This window comes from Cibotium barometz, chromosome 18 (genome assembly GCF_041138505.1).
Source record: "Cibotium barometz isolate CiBa-2024 chromosome 18, ASM4113850v1, whole genome shotgun sequence".
Lineage (NCBI taxonomy): Eukaryota > Viridiplantae > Streptophyta > Polypodiopsida > Cyatheales > Cibotiaceae > Cibotium > Cibotium barometz.
In genome coordinates, this window is record NC_141063.1 from 2,586,667 (window position 1) to 2,611,249 (window position 24,583).

Sequence of the window (24,583 nt, forward strand, 5' to 3'; positions counted from 1 at the left end):
TCATCTCCTCTTGAAGGAGAGCACCCTCAACATCTGCATATGACAGCATAGCATTCGAATTGCTAGTGGCTGTCCTAAATGTGTCCCAACTCTCTGGCAAAGTGCATAAGAGAAAAGTGGCTTTGAACTCATCGTCCATTGCCAACTTTTGATTAATAACTTGGTTGACAATACCATTAAACTCATTTAGATGGGCTGCCATAGACGCCCCTTCCTTCATCTGAAGACCTATGAGTTTCTTCAACCAATACACTTTGCTTGAGGCACTTTGCTGGGCATACAAGTCCTGCAATCTCTGCCACATTCCCCAAGCTGTCTTCTCTTCACGAATGCTGAAAAGTAAAGAGTCTGACACAGACAACATGATAGTAGATCTTGCCAGCTCATCCATATCTTCCCACTCTTCAGCAGTAAGAGAAGCGGGCATTACACCCCTTTCTTTGATAGGCTTGTGCTGCTTTTTCTGGAGCAACACATTATAGCACTGGGTTTGCCAAATATCATAGTTATGTGAGCCTTCAAGCTTCTTGATGTGAAGCAATGAAGAGCTCTCACCTGTGGTTGCTATAGCAATATGCAACCTGTCAATGCTTGACTCCCTGCAAAATGTGCAAACACTGCACCAAAAGCACACAAAGTGCTCACAGTTGTTCTCCCAAGCTTTATCTCCCACTGCGGAAGCACAAATGCAACTTTACTCCCACTTTATGTGATGAAATCACCAAAATCTGGTTGCTGCAAATTTAGGACAGCACCTTAAATGTGCTCTGTTGCCCTTCCAAAGTACTGTACAACAGTACTAAGTGCTCACCAATGATGTACCAAACCTGTACCGGCAAGTACAGCAACTGAAATTGAACCTTTTGCTCACTCAAATCAATGTGCAGCCATGCCAAAACTTGTACAAAGCTGTACCAAATCTGTACCAGCAGGTACAGTAGCAATAAATGCTCTCATGGCTGTCCAAATGAGTGAAAATCAGACTTTTACAGTCCCGAACACTGCATACAACAGTCCCGAACAGAAATTGGGCAAAAGCCCCTTGATTGCAAGCTGATTTCTGAGGATTCAAGGCATAAATGTCTTGCCTGCTGCTTTGCCAAGCTCAACAAGCATACGATCTTGAAAAGCCCCTTGATTTAAGATCAATTGCTGATCATACATGGTACATTGACGCACATGAAGGCATCCACAGTCTTTGCGATGCTTCCCCCTGGCCACATATACATCCAATACATGAAAGCCCCTTGATTTACAGGCGCATTGAGTGCTTGTCAGGCATCAACACATTGCCCAAAGCATCAAATGCGATTGCCTGCATGCAAATCAATCCAATCGGCACAAAAGCCCCTTGATTTGCACTGCAATTTGCTGCAATTTTGCCCGAATGTGCGATTTCTCACATCATACAGCATGTATGAATGCTTAATTGCACAAATACATCAAAAGCCCCAAATTTCGACAACCAATTTCTTGCAAATTGATCCTGATTGTGACCAATGTCACCCAATTTTGCCAATTTTGCTCAGAAATTGAAAAATGCGGCACCTGACCTGCTCAATTGATGATTGTACCTGGTCAATTGCAAATTGGACATGCAAATTCCAAAAATTGAAGCAGGCCCTCTTATTTGGACTTCAATTCTAGGACCAAGAGGGAGCAAATACAGATATTGATTTTTAGGACCCTACCAGGTTGCAGGTGATGGACCAAGATGGGACACGGCTACAGCGGATCTCACATGACCATGGAACCATCACTTTTTATGGGAGATGCCTTCTAGAGCTTGGCTCATGCCACACCCTCACTATCTATAATGGGATGGCACGGTGGCTTGCATCAAGAGGGCTTACTAGTTTTCGATACAAGTGGAGCACTAGCACAGTCGATTATCTTATGGGATCGCAGGAACTAGCCCTGTTGATACCTAACTTTACCATCCCAACATGCCCGCTTGGTGCCAACCGCAACTACCTCGCCTTCACCCTCATCTGCACACCACCTACCCCAGCATAGGCAATCTCACACTACACCTAGATCAATTTCCCCCATGTTTGTGCTTTTATCTATGCTAATCAACTCTATTGTCATCTCTTCGATGTAGACCCATCTGCACCCTCCACCACACTCACCTCACAGCTCACAACAATCATCCACACATCCGCCATTGATAGTTTTCCACACACCACTGGTCCACCGCCAAAGCGCACGAAGGTACCATGCCTCAGAATTGCTGGTATGATAACGAATGTCGTATCACACGTGCATGTCTTTTGCGTGAGTTAGCTACCGGCCCAATCCAAAAGCGTGATGCTGAATGGACTAACCGGTACCTTGCTTCCCCGCCAGAAATTAGCACATCGTCGTCGTAAACAGCATGAGAACTTTTACCAACTCTTCCTACGTCATTTCACATTGTTTCGCCTATCCATAAGGCGGGAGACCCCATGGATCCTAATAACTACAAAACCATCATGATCAGCCATAGCTTGGCAAAGCTCTATGGATCTATACTTGAGTTTGAGCTTAGCATACTGGCAGAGAGAGAGGGATAGAGGGCACCGTAGCAGGCAGGATTGACGGGGACCTTCTCCATGCTAGATCACATACTCATGCTTCAAGCCATCATCGAGCACAGCAAGGCAGACGGCACCGACTATACTGTTGCTTTGTGGAGTTTGGCAAGGCTTTTGACACAGTGACTCGATCCTGTCTCCTACAGCACTTACAACGTCTCAAGGTCTCGTCTGACATGATCTAGGCTATCACTGCCTTATATGAGTCAGTTATGGGTTGGGTGATATGCCCCGAAGGACTATTTGAGGAGGTCTCTAGCACCATTGGAGTCATAGTTGCTGTCGTATGCCCTACGACACAGTTGTACGGTACCTGTGTTTTATGGTACAGTACCATACGATATCGTCCCCCCCTCCCCAAAATTTTTTTTTTCGTTGCAACTTGCTGTTTTGACCCTTTTTTTTGTGTGGAAAAACATGGCCGTTTTTGGCCATTCATGGCTGTTTTTTTTTGTTTTTCGTGTCGTTTTAGGCTCAGCAGCCAAGGATCTACGGATGTTGACTTTTGGTGTGGATGCAAAGGATCTGTTCTCTATCCTTGTGATCATTGTTCCGTATTTGGAGGGTTGAGGTGAGGCACCTTCCTTAGTTAGGGTAACAAGAAGCAAAGGCTTCTCCTCAACTACCTCCCTCTCTCTGTGTCTCCGCAGACCGTCTTCAAACAGTGCTCACTTTTTTGTACTTGCACCTAGTGCGCATTGCACCGATCTTACGGTCTAGCCACCATGTTTTGTACTTTTGTTTGTAGCTTCTTTTTAATGGAATTTCGGCTTGTAACACCTCTGAGCTCTCTATGCTTTCAAATTGATAATCTATAAATTTATAAGTGTTTTTTTAAAAACCGTACTTTACCATATCGTATTCCAAAATTTCATATGGTACGGTAAATTCCCATACCGTATCATATGACTGCATGCCAAAACAACTATGATCGGAGTGAAACAAGGATGCCCACTACCTCCGATCCTCTTTGGACTTAACATAGATGAGATCTCAAACTTCATTGAAAGAACTGGAGCTTTTCTAGAAGATATTCTTGTTTCCATCCTTTTATATGCTGAATTGTACTCATTGCAGATTCTTAGGAGGGGCTACAGAAGCACATGGATACTTTACAAGATTTTTGCACACAGAGGGAGGTCCTAGTCAACCTTGGGAAAACCAAGGTTAAGGTATTCTACACCTCCTACCCAGTTGGAAGCCGTAAACAAATCACTTACATGGGTAGGCAAGGTTGAGGTGATGAACTCATATGTCTATCAGACATACCTTCACTAGTCCACGCTTCTCTATGAAACAGGCAACAGAGGATAGACTCACTAGAAGATATGCAGCTCTAGCCTTATTGGAGAGGCAATGTTTCCAGGAGCATTTTCATGAGCCGAGGACAAAGGATTGGCTTTTTGACACCCTAGTCACCCCAGCACTTATGTCTGCAGCTCCCTTTTGGGCACCAAATTTATCCCCAGCAGATTGACAGCGCATAGAGCATCCTCAAATCATGATGCTATCATGAATCATACGCAGCAAGCCATCTCTTCCCCACCAGATCATCCAGACAGAGTTTGTTGCAACTCCTATGTTGATGGAGGCCCTATTCTAGATAATCACTTATATACAAAGGGTGAGGGAGATGGATCCAGTTCAACTCCCTTGACTTGCACTACAGTCATCACAGGAGGTAGCCGCCGGACGAAAGCATTCATGTTGGTATGGCACAATACTCACTTGGTTTCATGCACATGGATTCCAGATGGACCAGCTCCCTCCATTTCCGTATGATCCGAATTCCCCATACATTTAGGCTTACAAATGAGGATAGGAACAGGGTGATCCAATACGATCTACTGGGACTATACACACGTAGCACATGGATCACACTGGTAGGCCCATTGCCTACCAAGATGCAATACTACAGAGATCATTTCGTGAGATTCACAGCAGATGGTTTTATACATAGACCAAGTTATCTCGATCCCTTCTCATGTGCCATGCTATGAGGATAGCCATTGGCCAGCTTAGTGTATTATCCCATAGATCGAGGATAGAGACTGATAGAACTAAGCGAATACATAGAGAGGACAGAACATGTAGACTCTGTCAGATGGGGGTTGAGTCGGAGGAGCACTATGTTTGCCACTGCCTGGTCTACTATGACTCATGAGATCAGAGGGAGATTTCACTATCTATTCAGAGAGGTATTTGGACCCTTATCTTGGTTCATGGAGCCTTGGACTGTTCCTACTAGAGCTCAGCCAGCACAAAGAGTTGCTACTTAGAGATCCTCACTCCCAACAGCCCTCCTCTCAGCTTACCATGACCAGTTTTTTTCCAGCCTAGAGCGGTGGATAGGGAGGCACCAGAGCCCAACACAGTGGATACGGGAGCCTATAACATGATGCACCCTCATAGCAGGCCCATGGGACTCACATCAGATCGGGCACACACTCCAGAGAGCTAGGACCGTCATCCCATGGGACCCCGACCACCCCCACCTTATCAGCCCTGAATTCAGGAGATCCTGGCCCACCATCGAGCAGCTTTATCCTCAAAGCAGACTATCGACATCTCTAACCTGCTTGTATAACCCATGATGGACATCCTCAATGGGCCCTTGCCCCAACATGCAGGGTTGATTGACTGTTTTTATTCAGCTCTCCCATATCCCATCATTTATTGTACCCTAAACCTGGCATAGTAGGATCTAGATTTTTCATCTTGTATAATCTTAGAGTCTGAGACCTTAGCTTTCAGTTTTCAGTTTTCATTTACTGTTTCTTTTTCTTATTTCATCCATGATGAGATTTCATGGACACTATGCACGCATAATTTTAGTCTCATAGACCCTTTGGGTCTTTTGAAGACGTTAATATAACTCTCTCTCTCTCTCTCTCTCTCTCTCTCTCTCTCATAGACCCTTTGGGTCTTTTGAAGACGTCAATGGCAGAGAGTACAGGACCCAGGGGGGTGACTCAGATGTCATACACAGCACTATCGGAGTGAAACAGGGCTGCCCCTTGTCTCCTACTCTCTTTGGGCTATACATTGATGAGATATCTGACTACATCGATAGACAGGGAGGACAGGGAGCATAGCTGGCAGGAGTCTTGATACCTATCTTATTGTATGCAGATGACATTGTCCTAATCTCTGATTCACCAGAGGGGCTGTAGAGGCACTTGGATGCATTACGAGCTTTTTGCAAGCATCGTGGCCTCACGGTGAACCTTGGGAAGACCAAGGTTATGATCTTTAACACATCCCCACAATGGGTAGCCCGACCCGCACCTCAGTTTACATATAGTGGGAAGCCCGTGGAGTATGTGGCCTCTTATGTACATCTTGGGCATAGTTGTTTACACATGGCGTACAACACCATATCGTACAAAATACCGTATGGTACAGCACTGAAAGGACTCGCATGGATTTTTCGAGAAAAAAAATACTTTTTATCCCCAACTTTTTCTCCCAAAAAAAAATCCAAGAAAAAATAAATTTTTGGGGGATAATGGTCTTATTTTTGCTTGTCTATGGCTGTTTGAGCTTCCTCTGTCCGATGATGCTTCGCTCCTTTTTAATACTCCATATCTCGAAATTGCAAATAGCTTAGTTTACATATAGTGGGTAGCCCGTGGAGTACGTCGCCTCTTATGTACATCTTGGGCATAGTTGTTTCCGCACGGCATACGATGCCATATCGTACAGAATACCGTATGGTAGGGCACTATTTGGACTCGTACGGATTTTTCGAAAAAATAATAATATTTTTTCCCCCAATTTAATTTTTCCAAGAAATTTTTTTTTTGGGGAGGTCTTGTTTTTGCTTGTCTATGGCTATTTGAGCTTCCTCTGTACAATGATGCTTCCCTCCTTTTTAAAATACTCCATATCTCGACATTGGAAATAAGTATTGTTTACAAGTTTACAAGTATTGTTTTAAAACATAGTATCTCGACATTGGAAATACCTAAGTTTACAAGTATTGTTTTAAAACATAGTATTTTATCGTACGATAAGAAAAAAATTTATACCATACCGTATTTTCCCATACGGTATCGTACCTGACAACTATGAACTTGGGATCACTTTTGCCAAGCCTTAGTTCTCTATGCGGAAGGCACAACCGAAACCAAGTTGATGCAAGGGTATGCAGCTCTAGGCTCACTTTAGAGGCATTCTTTCAGGAGCCGAGGACAAAGCTCTAGTTGTTTGACACATTAGTCACACCTGTATTATTGTATGGAGCTCCCATTTGGGGTCCCAATTTATACCACAGGAGGAGACGGGGAAGGGAGTCATTTGTGACACATACAGGGGAGGTATATGATGGGTGGAAGCCGATGAAGAGGCCACTAGTGATGATGATCTCGCACATGATCAGGAGTAAGCCTTCAGTGCCACATGAGATTGTGCGAGCGGAGATGGGGACGTCCTCTATCATGATAAAGGCTCTTTTCCAGACAGTGACATATTGGCACAGATTATGGGAGCTCCCACTAGATAGATATCCCCGGCTTGCCCTAGAGTCCTCGACACAACTGGCACTTGATGGAGATACACAATGTTGGTATGCACATGTAAGCACTTGGTTTGGTATCCATGGCATGCAGATGGGAGCACTCTCACCGTTTCAGTACAACATAGAGACCCTTTCCTTTGCTCTTAGTCGCACAGAACTGAATAGGTGATCAAGGACATTGTGAGATTGGATACTTAGAGGACCTGGCATCCACCCCTCCAACCCCTGGGGACAAAGATGGCTTTCTACAGAGACCATCTTCTTCGCATGACGGAGGACGGCTTCATCATAAGTCCGCACTACATGGATACACATCTGTCATTCGGGGTGCGGTGTACGATTGAAGAGATCCGCACCTCATCCCACCGGTTGAGAGTGGAGACAGCATGATATGGGCCAAGGGAAGCTACACCTAGGGACAAGACCTGCCAGCTTTGCCATACAGAGGCTGAGACAGAGCCTCATTATATATGCAGATGCCCAGTATACTATGAGATCACGGGGAGGTTCCATTTGCCTCTTCTGAGAGGGATTTGAACCACTCTCTAGGATCATGGATTTTCCAGACCAGAGATGCTTGCGGCTCTTTCTTCTAGAGCTCCGCAAACACAGGGAATCCCTATTGCCGCCCAGATTAGCTGCACCCACCCGAGGACCAGCACAGAGAGCTCTCGCTAACTTCTTCCAAACTAGAGCCCCAGAGCAGATCCACCCACTCCCCTCCACCTCCAAACTGATGCAAGAGCCCAACTGAGAGGAGTGACATTAGACAGAGCCACCGAGCTATGTAGAGCCCGACGCCCCCGACATAGTGGCCACCACCCACACTCATGTCACCTCAGGAGGTTAGACCCATCATTTCCCACCACCACACGACTTTGTAAGCCTCACTACATTGGGTACCATGTTGCAGCGCCCTATGCGAGATATTCTTGGCTAATGCAAGAGCTTGAGGCTCTTTGTTTTTTTTTCACGGATATCTTCTTTTAGTTTACTTTCAATACCATGATGATGTATCCCATGGACATGATGCAACATTTTGGTCTCATAGGTCATTTTGACCTTTTGAAGACGTTAATACATATATTACCTAAGATTAGGAAAAACTGCAAATATCTTTACTTAAACATTGCACTAAGATCCTACAACTACCATGTTAAACACATATAACAAGAAGAAATGGCTTCTTGATGCACTAATCTCTCTCTCTCTCTCTCTCTCTCTCTCTCTCTCTCTCTCTCTCACACACACACACACACACACACACACATGGATCCCCACAAGTACCCGAGGCTTGGCCTCGAGTCCTCGAGACAGCTAGCAATTAAGGGCCACTCTAGAGTATGATATGTATTAGTTTCCACTTGGTTCTCAATATATGGGCTCCGCATGGACTGCCTACCACCCCTTTAGTACAATTTGGACTCCCCTTTTCTCCGACGCTCTCACAAGGATACCAACCGGGTTATCCAGTTAGATCTTCTCAGCCTCTACACCCCCACTGCACATGGATCACACCTTTGGAGATCACTTCCTCATGCTCACTAAGGATGCATTCATCCAGCAGTCGGGCTACCTGAGTGTTCACATGTCCCATGCCATGCGGATTGCGATTGGCCAGATACGGGTTTCATCCCACCGCCTCAGAGTGGAGAAAGATAGAGTTTAGCGCATCTTCAAAGCCGGGAAGCTCATACGGAGAGCCAGAGAGAATCTGCTGATTCTGCCACACAGAGGTTGGGACAGAGGAACATTACATATGCCGCTGCCCAGTATACTATGAGATCCGTGAGAGGTTTCATTGTCTGTTTCGTGAGGGATTTGGTCCACTCTCCAAGATCATTGACTTCCCAAGCCAGCATTCCCTAGGTCTCTTCATGCTTGAGCTCCGCAAACACAGGGACACTTTCTTGAGAGAGCTTCGGCCCCAGCCACCTCGCCCCCTCCCTCGCCAACCAACCATCACCAGTTTCTTCCGGACCCAGGAGATGGAGGACACCGATAGAGTGGATCTTGTGGACCCACCTCGAGTTGCTCCGAACCTACCTCGCCCCGGAGGAGTTATCTTAGACCGGGCCTCCGCACTCCAACGTACCTGACGCCCCTGACCCCCCAGCCATCGGCCACGATCCCCTCATCAGCTCCAAATCCAGGACATGACATAGCTAAGGGAGACCTCTCGGCCATACTCATTAGCCTTATGCTTGATATTTTGGAGAGTGGTATACCATCTACGCGGAGCTGATGCTGACCTCATGTTTCCATGTTCCTAGTATTCCATGATGAGTTTCCATGGACAGTTTTGTATCACCCCTGTGAGATAGGTATGTTTATGTTTTGTTTCTGTTTTATTTTCCATTCCATGATGAGATATGCCATGGACATTATTGTATCATTTTGGTCTCATAGGCCCATTGGGTCTTTAGTAGACGCTTAATCTCTCTCTCCCTCTCTTTGTTTTTTACGGATTTTTTTTTAAAAAAAAACTTCTAGTACCATGATGATGTATTACATGGACATGATGTAACATTTTGGTCTCAAAGGTCATTTTGGCCTTTTGAAGACATTAATACAACTCTCTCTCTGGGACACAGACCAGGCCACTAACAGAGATACACATGGCAGTATGGAACTGTAATGGTTCACTATGGGTGCAGCCTGGACGACTGGAGCATGTTATGGTGGGGAGAGACATCATACTTCTGACAGAGACACATCAGAGCCCAGAGAGAGGGCTACATCGAGTAGAGGGATTCCAGTGGGAGTCAGCATACAGGAGGACCACACGCCAGGGTACCTCGAGAGGGTCGGGGGGAGTAGCAGTTCTATTTAGATAGGAGCTACAGGGGAGACTGAGAGTGGTAGCACAGGATCCAGAGGCCAGATACATGTGGATCAGCTTACAGCTCTCACAGGACAGGGTTATATACATAGCCCTATGTTACTTTCCTCGATCAGGATCCTCCTATGTCATTACAGAGGACATGCCACAGGAAGAGGAGACAAAAGCCTCGCCATACACTTGTCTGTCAGAGGAGATTATGCATTATTCTACACTAGGGGAAGTATTTCTTACGGGTGACTTCAATGCCCACACACAGAGCAGACAGTGTGAGGTGTATGACTATGATGACATGGAGATCCTCCACCTTGTGGATCCAGAGGAGATAGGGGCTAGTCGGGCATCAGAGGACACTGGACCAGACAGAGGACATTATGGGGACCACTTACTAGAGTTGGGAGCCAGGCATCATCTCGTTATTTATAACGGGATGCTACAGTGGCCGGGATCAAGAGGGCTGACATGCTTCCCACATGGGGGTCATGCACGGACCGGAGGCACGGTGGTAGACTACATTATGGGGTCTTTGGAGGCATCACACCTTGTCACCTCATTCTCCATTCCACCTCGTCCTATTGGGGCAGATCATACATACTTGGCATTTTCACTAGCCGGATCACCAGTATCACCAGCCCCCCACATACCGACGCCACACACTACCATCTACTTCACACATGACATGGCAGACATATACACTGGCAGAGTAGAGGATGGGCTCCTACTCATGGATCCCTTGGCACCTATGGATACCATTACAGCCCAGCTGGCATCACTCCTACACACGACTGCATTACAGAGCTTCCCACATCGTGTCCACTCAGGAGAGCCTGCAAGATCTGGGACTATGCCCCAGAAGAGATGGTATGATAACGAGTGCAGAGCCCTATACTCACGGCTCCGCATACAAAGAGCCTTGGGAGCCATCACAGAGCAGGAGTCGAGGAGAGAGATGAGGAGACTTACTCGCCGCAAAAGGCGGGCCTTCGCAGAGATACAGGAGCTAGAGATCTTCCATTTCTTCATGAGTAGAGATAGCCCTATCTCATGGTGGCACTTCAGAGAGCCCCGGACACCGACACCTATTGCAGACCCACACACATGGCACACATATGCAGAGGGCCTATACCACGCCCCACAACAGCCACCTATACCTCAACCACAAGAGCCTCGACCTACCACAGCTAGCTTCTTTACCCACTCGATGGTAAAGGAAGCTATCCGCCGCCTACAGCATGGACGGGCCGCCGACCATATGGGCTTACAAGGTGAGCATCTCATATATGCAGTAGATTCTTTGGCTCCTTTTCTTGCACACCTGTTTAACAAGGCACTAGCAGAGGGTTTGCCTGCGGAGTGGACGATGCACACCATTAAGCCGATCCACAAAACAGGGGATATGCTCGATCCGAGCAACTACAGGACAGTTATGGTTGGCCACGTGTTGGCCAAACTCTATGGTGCAGTGTTGGAGCAAGAGCTTAGCTTATATGCTGAGCGAGCAAGTTTACGCTCATCAGGGCAGGCATGCTTCAGGAGAGCTTTCTCTACCACTGACCATGTATTCACTTTGAGATGTATGATTGATCAGGCCAGAGTGAGGAAGAGAAAGCTCTATTGCTGCTTTGTAGATTTCCGCAAGGCATTTCACACAGTACCACGAGAGAGGCTCTTTCAGCGCCTGCAGTCTCTTGGCATACTAGCAGATATGACATGGGGCATCTATGCATAATATGAACAGGTTTTTGGGCGAGTCAGATGCCCAGGAGGTATGTCCGAGACTATTGCTAGCACCATTGGTGTGAAGCAAGGATGCCCACTTTCCCCCACGCTATTTGGGTTATACATTAATGAGGTGGCTAACTTCATTACACGGGGAGGCGGAGATGGAGTTGATTTAGCAGGTACCTCAGTACATACTATGCTTTATGCTGATAATATTGTATTAGTGTCTGAGTCTCCAGGAGGTCTGAGTCTCCAGGAGGTCTACAGTAGCATCTACATGCACTCGATGATTTTTGCACACAGAGGGGTCTTACTGTGAACCTTGGGAAAACCAAGGTTATGGTCTTTCATACATCGAGACACGGCAGGAGTCAACTGACATTCACTCTCGCAGGACGCCAGGTGGAGGTGGTGACATCATACGTGTACCTAGGGGTTACCTTCTCTGCAGAGCAGCCACGCGCTTCACCATGGGTTCAACAGCCAGAGCTAGATTGACACGGGGATATGCAGCATTGGCTATGCTAGAGAGACAGTGCCACCAGGCGCATTTTCAGGAGCCCCGAACGAAGGGGTGGCTATTTGACACATTAGTCACACCGGCACTGATATATGGAGCAGCGGTATGGGCGCCAGGCCTTGCTACCCATTGGTGGACACACATAGAGAGACCACAGGCCCTCATGATGGCACGCATGATACGCAGCAAACCGTTGAGTACCTCATGATATTATCCGAGCAGAGTTTGCTACGCCTCCTATGATGGTAGAGGCCATATTCCAGACTATATGCCTGCTAGACAGATTCAAAGAGATGCCACAGGACAGATTGTCATACAGAGCTTTTGAGGCATGTAGACAGCTTGCTGAGGCAGGAGACAAAGGATCATGGTATGCACAGGTCACACATTGGTTCTCACAGCATGGCCTAGACATGGATCATCTACCACCATTCCAGTATGACAGGGATGCACCACATATCCGTCTCTCTCATAGTGAGAGGAACAGAGCATTGAGACAGGACCTATGGCAGCTCTATACATGAGAGACATGGATATCGCCTACACAGCCTCTTCCACCGAAGATGCTATACTACCGAGATCACTTCATGAGTATCACTGATGATGGATTTATAGAGAGGCCTAGATACATGGAGGGCTTTTTACCACACGGCTCCCGAGTGGCTATTGGTCCGCTTAGAGTTTCATCACATCGATTGGAGATCGAGACTAGCAGAGCAACACGGATCCCCCATGCAGATTGTGCAGAGAGGAGGTGGAGAGTGAGGAGCAATATGTATGCAGATGCAGAGCATATACAGCCATCAGAGAGAGATATCCCATTTTATTCACAGAGCCACATTCCCTATGCCAGATCTTTGAGGCAGCAGACCAACGCATACTGGGGAGATTCGTTCTAGACATACAGCGTCACAGAGAGACATCATTACAGGCTCAGACAGCTCCAGTGGGGGGAAGACAGACACAGATTACTACATTTTTTCAGAGATCCATCCCACTCCCAGCCCCTACACAGCAGGGAATTACTCTCCAGAGAGCAGAGACACTCAAAGCCCGCAAGAGACAGAGGACACCTGGCTTTCGGACACCATGCCTATACCAGAGAGAGATGACAGAGATCAGAGCTCAGTTTCACAGAGAGGGTGCGGAGCGACTGGCTCGCTTCAAAGCAGACCCAGGCATGTTCTTCAGGGAGCTGTGGACACCTCCTTCATTGATGTATACCATTTTATACCCCCAGTATGGTACAAGATGGAGCTAGCTAGGTTGCATATCATGATTGTATACTCCATGCATATAGGTTTGCATTCTCCTAATAGTAAAGCTCCATCCCCTCCCCCACTCATTGTACTTATTGCACACCTAGATTCACCTTTTTAGTTCAGTACTTTTTCATTTTGTTGGGATGACAGAGAATACCTCACACAAGTACACTGATTTGTCTCATAGGCCGAGTTCGGTCTTTTGGAAGACGTTAATAAAATCTCTCTCTCTCTCTCTCTCTCTCTCTCTCTCTCTCTCTCTCTCTCTCTCTTTGCATGTTTAATAAATAAAAACTTCACCTTGCACATGTAGCATTTCTAGACTTTACATATAGGAGGATTATTTGTACTTGCTCAGACTCTTTGGAGGGTTGTAGTCTACATTATCCAGACATTTCCTTTTGACTAATAAAGGATCATTTCCTGTGTTTGGGGGGGGGGGGGGGGGGGGGGGAAGAATGAAAGGATCATACATATTCTCCTATCGAATCTTTGATGTCGGAGAGAACAAGCTGAACACACCGCAATACACCACAATAGAACCTGGAGAATGTTCAACCATTAAGAGGTATATACCCCACAAACAAATTTGTATGTCTTGTAAAATGCGAAGTTACCTTGATGATTTTGTATCTTCTATAAGTTGGCCTTCGGTTGTTAGTGACTCCAAGATGTCTCTCGTTGTCTGAGATTTCTCCAACAAAAGAGATTAACAACTAAGATATATCCAAGGTACTGAACATATATTACCTAAGATTAGGAAAAACTGCAAATATCTTTACTTAAGCATTGCACTAAGATCCTACAACTACCATGTTAAACACATATAACCAGAAGAAATGGCTTCTTGATGCACTACTAATCTCTCTCTCTCTCTCTCTCTCTCTCTCTCTCTCTCTCTCTCTCTCTCAGTGTCTGTGAGAGAGAGAGAGAGAGTTTTGTTTTGTTCTATTTTATTTTATGTTCTATTATGAGATAATTGTATCACTTTGGTCTCATATAACCATTGAGTCTTTACTATACACTTAACGTATCATTCTTTCTTTCTTTCTTTCTTTCTTTCTTTCTCTCAATCACTTCCATCGTGATCTGACTCCACCAATAAACATCAACTGTAACACCGCACTTCAGCATTTGATCTTCCTGTTGGGATATATCAGAGCCTCTGTGTGTGTGAACAGCCCCTTTAATGGTTGTAAGTGTCACCATTTGGTCCATCTCCATTTCTGGAGCCACTTTTATGGGACTGTGGCTCCATAGAGCGGCCAGATTTGTACCATGTTGACAAGTGGCCAAGCCAATGCCCCATGTGAAAGGGTTAATCATTTGGTGTCACATGGACAGGAACCAGTTTTGTGCCACACGTGTGTGACCAGTACTGTGCCATATGGACGCGAGCCTGTTTGTTGCCACCCGTGTATGACCAGGTTTGCGTCTTATCCATGGGCAAGGTTGTTAGAGGCGTCAGAGGCTTTTGGTACGAGGCAGGTATGGTACGCGCCTCGAAAGACTCGTATTTCTTAGAGACGTTAGAGTCGTGTTAGAGGCGTCTGTTTATATATATATATATATATATATATATATATATATATATATATATATATATATATATATAATGATAGATAGATATAATATATATAGTGAAAGTTGAGAGAGAGAGAGAGAGAGAGAGAGAGAGAGAGAGACTAGAGTGTGTATGTATAAGCCTTGAGGGAGGGAGAGGGTGTGTATGAGAGGGAGAGAGAGTGTGTGTGTGAAAGAAAGAAAGCTGTATAAAACGTCTGCAAAAGGCCAAAATGACCTATCAGACCAAAATAGTCCATCATCATCATCTGGATACATCATCAAGATTCAAGGGTACAAAGTAAAATGAAATGAACTGATATCAACCGGTAGTATAGAGAGAGCTCCAAAAGTGGGTATAAAAAACATCTATTTCTTAGAGACGTTAGAGTCGTGTTAGAGGCATCTGTTTATATATATATATATATATATATATATATATATATATATATATATATATATATATATATATATATATATATATATATGTATGTATGTATGTATGTATGTATGTATGTATGTATGTATATATATGTACATATATATGTACATATATATATGTATATATGTACATATGTATATATATGTACATATATATGTACATATATATATGTATATATGTACATATGTATATATATGTACATATGTATATATATGTACATATGTACATATCTATATATATGTATATGTACATATATGTACATATATATATGTATGTACATATATATGTATATATGTACATACATATATACATACATATACATATGTATATGTATATATATGTATATGTACATATATGTACATATATATGTACACACACACACACACACACACATATATATATATATATATATATATATATATATATATATAGTGAAAGTTGAGAGAGCGAGAGAGAGAGAGAGACTAGAGTGTGTATGTATGAGCCTTTAGGGAGGGAGAGAGCGGGTGTGTATGAGAGGGAGAGAGAGTGTGTGTGTGAAAGAAAGAAAGCTGTATTAAACGTCTGCAAAAGGCCAAAATGACCTATCAGACCAAAATAGTCCATCATCATTATCTGGATACATCATCAAGATTCAAGGGTACAAAGTAAAATGAAATGAACTAATATCAACCGGTAGTATAGAGAGAGCTCCAAAAGTGGGTATAAAAAACATCATCATCCTAGTGTGTTTGAAGTTTGAACTTTGAACTTTGGGTCTTGAGAAAGGCTTAAGGGAGGGAGGGAGAGAATGAGGGAGAGAGAGAGTGTGTGTGAGAGGGGCTGCCTTGGGCCCTTAAAGCCCCCGTCTAAAGACTCAAACCAGCAAAAAAAATTAAAAAAATTAAAAAAATTAAAAAAATTTGTTGACGCCTCGATTAGGCAATCGCGCCTCGTACGCCTCAAACGCCTCTAACTGTTAGAGGCACACCTCGTAACAACTATGTCCGTGGGACTGTCACTCCATGGTAGGACTGATATTTGTGCCGACCTTGTCTATGGGATTGTCACACCATAGGCAGGCCCGTGCCAGGACTTGTATTTTGCCTATGGCACTGTCACTCCATAGGAAAACCAAGACTTCACATTTCTGTCGCGCCCAGTTTTGTGCCCGACAAGAAATCCTTGTACAAGTTTCATGAAAGGGAGATTTCGTCCATTACATGTGCACATGCATTTATGTTTGCATGCATGAACTTGTTTTCGCATGACTTGTTTTCGTGTGTTTGCCTGCTATGTCGTGCAAGTACACTAGATGGGGACGCCCCCAGTGTACCGTGGGTGTGCTGTCTGCTAATGAGTTGGTGTGGCATGTGAACAAGTGGTAAGTATTACCCTTTCTGGCCTTTTCAAATGTAAAATCCCTTAAGTAATGTCAACCTTAATGTTTATAAGGTTGGGTGTTTACACACATTTAAAACATTGGCTGGACATTTGCTTTAATGTGGGTGCCGAACATTATTAAAGTTTAATAATAATAATATAACATGTATCGCATGAAGAAATACTTCTTCCCCACACGTGGGTGATTGATGGAAAGTATCCGCCTGGAAGCTTATACCTGTGAGGGTTATGTTGTTAATCTCTCATTGTGTACTAATTACTACTTAAGTACTTAACTTAGAGAACAAGAGACTTCAGGAGAACACTTGAGAGAAGATTGAATTGATTAAACTGAGTACAATAGGTCTCTTATATAGGAGATGAAGAGACACATTTGAAGAGGCATGTCTCATAACGAAAGGACATGACCATAGACGAAAGGGTACAACTTTAGGCTAAGGGATGTGTCTATTCGATGTAGAGGCACAACCATTCATCAAGGGATACAACCATTCGTCGAAGGGATGTGGCTATTGGATGAAGAGGTACATCCTTTGGCGAAGAGTCGCAACCAGTCGAGGGCAGGGGTTCCCTTGGCTGGTTACTCTTTGCATCTCCAACAGGAATCAGCAATGAAGAGAGAATCTGATACACACATACGTCACAATTGTGATATTCCCTCCCATTTAAAATAAAACCCATGTGTCAAATGATAGACATCCGTTTGTCAAAGAACTCCTGAAGAAGATTAGGGTACTGCTGCATTTCTTCATCTGTTTGCCAAGTGGAGTCAGACTCATCCAAATCCATCCACTTCACAAAAAATTCTGTAATCACTTTCTTCTTGTTTCCTTCTGTCGTACGTTAAGAATTACTTCTGGAACAAGGATAATATGGTCATCTTCAATTTCTGGTACATATGAAGATAAGTCTGGAACAGGCGAATCTCCATGAGCATACTGCTTGAGCCAAGAAATGTGAAAAGTCGGATGAACCTTTCCCCATGAAGGTGGAAGTTCCAACTTGTAACTAACAACTGGATTTTTCTTAAGAATCTTGAAAGGCCCATTGGAAAAACTGACTTCACTGTTTTGTAGCGGTGAGGTGCCACATATAACAAGACCAAATCTCCTTCTTGAAAGTCTGCATGTCAACGATGCTTGTTGGCTTGTTTTTGATATTTTTGTTGCACATGGACCAATTTATCTCGAACTTGCACAAACACATCTTGCATCTCCTGAACCAACTGATCTGCCAACGCCACTTTGTGTTGTAAAACAAAGTTTGTAGGCACAAGAGGAGTATGCCCATATGCTGCTTGAAATGGGGTCAATCCAATTGCTGAATGATGGGAATTATTATAAGCAAATTCCACGAGTGACAAATAATCTTCCCATGATGCCAAACGGGCTTGAATGTAATGTCGAATCATTTCCTCCAAAATCTGATTGACTCTTTCAGTCTGTCCAACCATCTGTTTGAGGATGATAGGCTGAACTGAACAACAAATTCGTGCCAAGAGATTTGAACAAAGACGTCCAAAAATGTCCAGTGAACTTAGGATCTCGGTCAGAGATGATGGACTTCGGCAATCCATGCAATTTGAAGACATGTTGCACGAATAATGATGCCACATTTGGGGCTGAAGCAGCTTTCTTGCAAGGAATGAAATGCGCCATTTTGGAAAATCGATCAACCACTACAAGAATCTGAGCATTGCCTTTGGATGAACGAGGCAAAGTGGTGATAAAATCCATACTGATACTTTCCCATCTCTCATTGGAAACTGGCAAAGGTTGAAGTAAACCTCGAGGAAGTTGTCAAGAAGCTTTCATTATCTCACAAGAATGACAAGCTTTGACAAATTTGATAACATCTTGCTGCATCTAAGGCCAGAAGTATGTAACAGACAAAAGCCGATATGTCTTGTTGACACCAGGATGAGCAGCATAAGGAACTTCATGATGCCCTTGAATGAGAATCTTACGCAATGAAGTATTGTGAGGCACACAAATGCGATCAGAAAAGAACAGCAATTCAGCTACGATGATGTAGGCTGCAAACATGTTCATTTCTGCAGGACTCGGATTAGAAGATTTGAGAGCACGGAACGCATCTCCAAAATCTCTATCAATCAAATATTCATTCTTAAAACAAGCAGGGATTTCCATTTGCACATCTGTGATGGCAAAATTAGTGGCTCGAGGCATGCGGCTCAAAGCATCTGCAACCACATTCTGAAGACCAAGAACATACTGGATAGTCATGTGGAAATTAGCCAAGAATTCAACCCATCGGCCTTGTCGAGAGTTCATTACAAGCTGAGTGAAAATGTACGTCAGAGATTGATGATCTGTACGTACAACTGAATCTGCTCCAAGAAGATAATGTCTCCAAGTCCGATAAGCATGCACGATTGCCAAAAACTCTTTATCATACACAAGATACCTGCTTTGAATGGCTGAAAACTTCCTGCTGTCAAAAGCAATGACACGATCATTCTGCATCAAAACTCCACCAGAAGCACGATCTGAGGCATTTGTCATTACATCAAAGGGCTGGGTGGGGTCTGCAACAGCCAAGACTGGGGTTGTCGTCAAGGCATGCTTGAGATCATTGAAGGATTGCTCAGCTTCAGAAGACCACTTAATAATGTTGTGATAAAAGTTAGCAAGTCCCAAGAAAGATCGAACATCTGAAATGGTGAGAGGCAAAGGCCAATCCACAATCGCTTGAATCTTCTTAGGATCTACTGCAATCCCATAAGCAGAAATGATGTGACCAAGATATTCCACATGGTTCTTGAAAAATTCGCTCTTCTTCTTGTTGATGTACAGCACATTGGTGCGTAGTACTCCAAAGACAATCTGTAAATGCTCTTTGTGATCGACCAAAGATCAGCTAAAAACCAGAATATTATCGAGATAAACGATCACAAACTTGTCCAGGTACGGCCCAAAAATTTCATTCATCAGGGTCATGAAAGTGGCCAGGGCATTGGTTAACCCAAAAGGTATGACAAGGAAATCATAATGGCCATATTTTGTCCAAAAGGCTGTCTTGTATTCATCACCATTACGGATACGAATTTGATGATAGCCGGACTTCAAATCAATCTTGAAAAACACCTTTGCACCAAGCAACTGGTCGAACAACTCATCGATGCAAGACAAAGGGAATTTGGTCTTGATTGTCAGCTTGTTGAGAGCACGATAATCAATGCAAAGCCGCATTGATCCATCCTTCTTTTTGACAAGCAAAACCGGAGCTCCGAAGGGACTTTTGCTGGGACGGATGTGACCTTTGTCCAGCAACTCTTGTAATTGCCTTTGTATCTCCTGAGATTCAGAGTAAGAAACACGGTACGGAGCTCGGGTTGAAGGAGGTTGAAATGGGACAAGATTAATCGAGTGATCCACAGGGCGACGAGGAGGCAATGTCGTCAGAAGATCATTCGGAAACAGATCCTGAAAAGGCTTGAAGAAGGGTTGCTCCAAGTAAGCAGTTGTTGATGACGAGGCTTGAGATTGCTCACTAGTTTCTGCATCAAGCTCTCGTAACATGACCAAGGTTGTTGTACAGTCACGTTTGCAAACGAGCCGCTTGACTTGCAGAGCAGAAACAACAGTGATGGGTTTGGCCTTGAAAAGGCCACGAAGTTCCTGCTCTCGAGCATCATGGTATAACTGGATTGAATGAGAACGCCACTTATGTGATCAAAGAGGGTTATCTTATGAAGAATAATTGCCTATGTGTGGTGAAGGATATGGGTCTAAAGGTTATGAAGGAATGTCACGCTCCACCTTATGCTGGTCATAGAGGTATTTTACCTACGACACGCATGATAGAGAGAGATTTCTTTTGGCCCAGCATGAGTAAAGACATTGAGGCTTATGTATGCGCATGTATTACCTGTCAAAACGTGAAATTTGATAGGCAAAAGCCTCCAGGTTTGCTTCAACCATTGCATATTCTCTCACAGCCATGGGAAAGCATTACTATGCACTTCATTATGGATTTGTCTAGATCCCAACATGGTAATGATGCTATTTGGACCATAATTGACAGATTTAGCAAGCAAACTCACTTTTTGCCCGTCAAGAAAACCATTAAAGTTGATCCTATGGTGAAGCTTTTCCTTGCTCATATATTCAAGCATCATGGTATACCTAAGTCCATTGTTGGGGATAGAGATCCAAGGACTACGAGCCTCTTTTGGAGGGCTTTATTTGATAACATGGGCAGTACGCTTGAGTTCTCATCTGCTTATCACCCCCAAACAAATGGTCAAAGTGAGGCTGCAAATTCTGCTGTGTTGGATTTGTTGAAGTGTTATGTGGCAGATCAAAAGAGTGCCTGGGAGAAGTATCTTCCACTTGTAGAGTTTGCCTACAATAACATAGTACATGCCACCATGGGAAAGGTCACGACACAAGCATAAGAGGGCTGCCGACAAGCATAGACGGTAGTACATGCAAGTCAAGGAAAGTGGTTGGGTACTGCTGAAATTTGAGAAAGCTAGGCATCGGAAGAGGCCAGGACCAAAGGGATTATATCCAAAGCTTTCTACTCGATATTATGGACCCTTCAAAGTGATTGAAAAGATCAATGAAGTGTCCTACAGGCTACATTTACCTAGCCATTGGAAGATTCACAATGCTTTTCACATGAGTCTTTTGCGGGGCCAGATCCAGAAAAGCCTGTCAATCACAGAAGATCCGCCCAAGATTGATGAGCTTGAGGAGATCCTCCACAGCCAGAGCAGATTGTATTTAACAAGGAGAAATGAAATGAAATGTTATATTAACGTCTTCAAAAGGCCATAATGACCTATGAGACCAAAAAGTTACATCATGGCGGATCTGATACAATGTCTAGATAAAAAACCAGAAAATGAAAAATAAAGGTGATACTGCTGGCACCTAGAAAAAGAAACTGGAACTGGAAGGTAAACAAAAACCCTTATAGGGTGTGAATATGGTGAGGGGGGGGGGGGGGGGGGGGTACGCTATGGAGGTGAGTGGAGTACAGTGAGGGGAGTGAAAGCTACCACATGGGAAGCTTTCCAGGAAATACCTTGTGAAATATAAGAACTACTTACCCATTGATGCAAAGTGGGTAGATGAGGATTATTTTACTGATTACCCACAGCTTTTGTAGGCATATCTTGAGGCTTTTCAGTTGAGGTCAACTGTTTAGAAGCTGGGGGAGATGTCACCATTTGCTCCATCTCCATTTCTGGAGCCATTTTTATGGGACTGTCACTCCATAGAGCGGCTAGATTTGTACCATGTTCACATGTGGCCAGGCCAGTGCCCCATGTGAAAGGGTCAATCGTTTGGTGTCACATGGACGGGAACCAGTTTTGTGCCACCTGTGTGACCAGTATTGTGTCATATGGACGCGAGCATGTTTGTTGCCACCCGTATATGACCAGGATTGCATCTTATCCATGGGACTGTCACTCCATGGTAGGAATGATATTTGTGCCGATCTTGTCTATGGGCTGTCACTCCATAGGAAGGCCCATGCTAGGACTTGTGTTTTGCCTATGAGACTACCACTTCATAGGAAAACCAAGACTTCACATTTGTGTCGCGCCAGTTTTTTGCCCGACAAGAAATCCTTGTACAAGTTTCATGAAAGGGAGATTTCGTCCATTACATGTGCACATACATTTATGTTTGTATGCATAAACTTGTTTTCGCATGACTTGTTTTCATGCTTTTCCCTGCTATGTCGTGCCAGTACACTGGACGAGGACACCCCTAGTGTACCGTGGGTGTACTGTCTGCCGATGAGTTGGTGTGGCGTGTGAGCAGGTGATAAGTATTACCCTTTTTGGCCTTTTCAAATGTAAAATCCCTTAAGTAATGTCAGCTTTAATGTTTATAACATTGGGTGTTCACACACATTTAAAACATTAGCTGGACATTTGCTTTGATGTGGGTGCCCAACATTATTATTAAAGTTTAATAATAATAATATAACATGTATTGCATGAAGAAATACTAGTACCCGCCTGGAAGCTTGTACCCGCCTCTGTTTTTGCTACCTGGTACCCGGCTGCACCTATTGTACCAGCCAGAATTGCCTGTACCTTATGTTCCAGTACCCGACTGTACCTGCAAGTGTACTCGCATGCTGTTGGTGTACTTGATTATACCTGCAGCAGTTGTCCTGCACCCAGCTATACCTGCAACCCTTGTATCCACCTACAGTTTTGGAGTGCATTAAAAAGGGAATGAGCTTCTCTCCTCAGGATTGAATTTGAATCTTTGTCAGGTATTTACTCTGTATTTTTCAAATTCAGTTATTATTATAATTAAATATTGTTTTCACAAGTCTAGTGAGAAAAAATATCACCCCCAATACCTTCATTGAGTAAGGCCACCGGGATGACTTTTCCCATGATAACCCTGACCGCGCCCTCACATTTTGAGTAGCCAACGAAGGTCAATTAAGATATGAAGAAAAACTGGGAGCAAAATTGACTCGGGAGTACCAAGTATTACTCCCTCCGTGGTGTTTCACCTTGCATGTTGGTACACGATCCCGGAAGACCAATGAGGGTAGGTGTTCACCCAGTGAAGGTGGGAGACTAACTGTGACTTGGTCTACTCCGACAACTGATTCTTCACCGACAAAATCTTATTGTTTACCAGTTGTACTCACTCCTTGTTATGGAGAAATCTAGCCTAGGACCCATGAACACTTGTACATATAAATACTCCAAGAAATACAACTGTATTGAGGGGGGGGGGCCGGCCCTTTCCGGTCCCAGTGATGGTGTCAAGTGTTCTTTGTTATTTTTAGTTTTAATGTTACAAGTATTGAACTGCTTCCAAGTTCACACTCACTGAAGTCTTGAGGCGGACAAGACTCAATATCCAGGACCTGATCCTCCCCTTTTACTCATAAATGGGAATCTCCCCATGTCCCTTCACCTGATTGGACCCCAATTCACTTACTTATTAAGAGAAAATTCGTGTTTTCTCTTCATGAAGATTTTTAAAGGCTGAAAACTCTGTTTTTCTACCATTTCTCTCCATTTCCAAGCTCTCCATAGCCATACCCAACTTGCTAGGGTGTTTTCCAAGCTTCCAAGAGTGTTTCCAAGTGCTAATCACTCTCCTACTCACTCCCAATGTCTGAAATTCAGCAAAACAGCTCTCATTTTTTGCTGTAATTTCTGGTCTTTTTGCTGAAAACCCTAATTTCGGCTCTCCTTTCTCAAGTTGAACCATAGGGGAAGCTTTCCCATGGTTCCCTTCATCCTCTTGAAGACTTTTGTCATGAAGAAAGGCGACAAATCAAAGATCTCAACACCCCAAGGACTTCCATCGCAAAGATGTGCCCATTGGACATGCTACATGGCCTTATAAAATGCCCACCCCCTAAGCCTCTCTCAAAGCTCTAGCCTCTCATTACTCTAGTGAGTTGTAACCATCAAGCCCCCCCCTCTCTTGAGTCTTGCTCAAGTGACCATCAAGCCCCCCCCTCTCTCTCTCTCTCTCTCTCTCAACTCTCAACTTTCAAGCCACTCTCTCCCCCATAGACCCTCTCTCAAGCCTCTCTCTCTCTCAAGCCTTTAGGCTCTCTCTCTCTCTCAAGAGTCAAGACTCAAGCCTCACTCTCTCATTTTCTCAAGCCTCTCTCTCTCTCTCTCTCTCTCTCTCTCTCTCAAGCCTATCCATCTCTTGAATCTTCTAACTTCTCTCTCTCTATTACAATGACAAGGGAGAAGAATGAAGCCTTCAATGTGCATGCTATCC

General features: G+C 44.2%; 1 protein-coding gene across 1 annotated transcript in view; it reads right to left on the reverse strand.

Moving 5' to 3' along the window:
• LOC147628823 (ARM repeat superfamily protein) overlaps positions 1 to 24,583 on the reverse strand; it is a 144,215-nt gene that overhangs the window by 35,171 nt on the left and 84,461 nt on the right. The window contains 2 exon segments of the mRNA XM_086811980.1: positions 13,915 to 13,984; positions 14,059 to 14,126. Of these exon segments, the coding sequence (XP_086668106.1) occupies positions 13,915 to 13,984; positions 14,059 to 14,126 (138 nt within the window).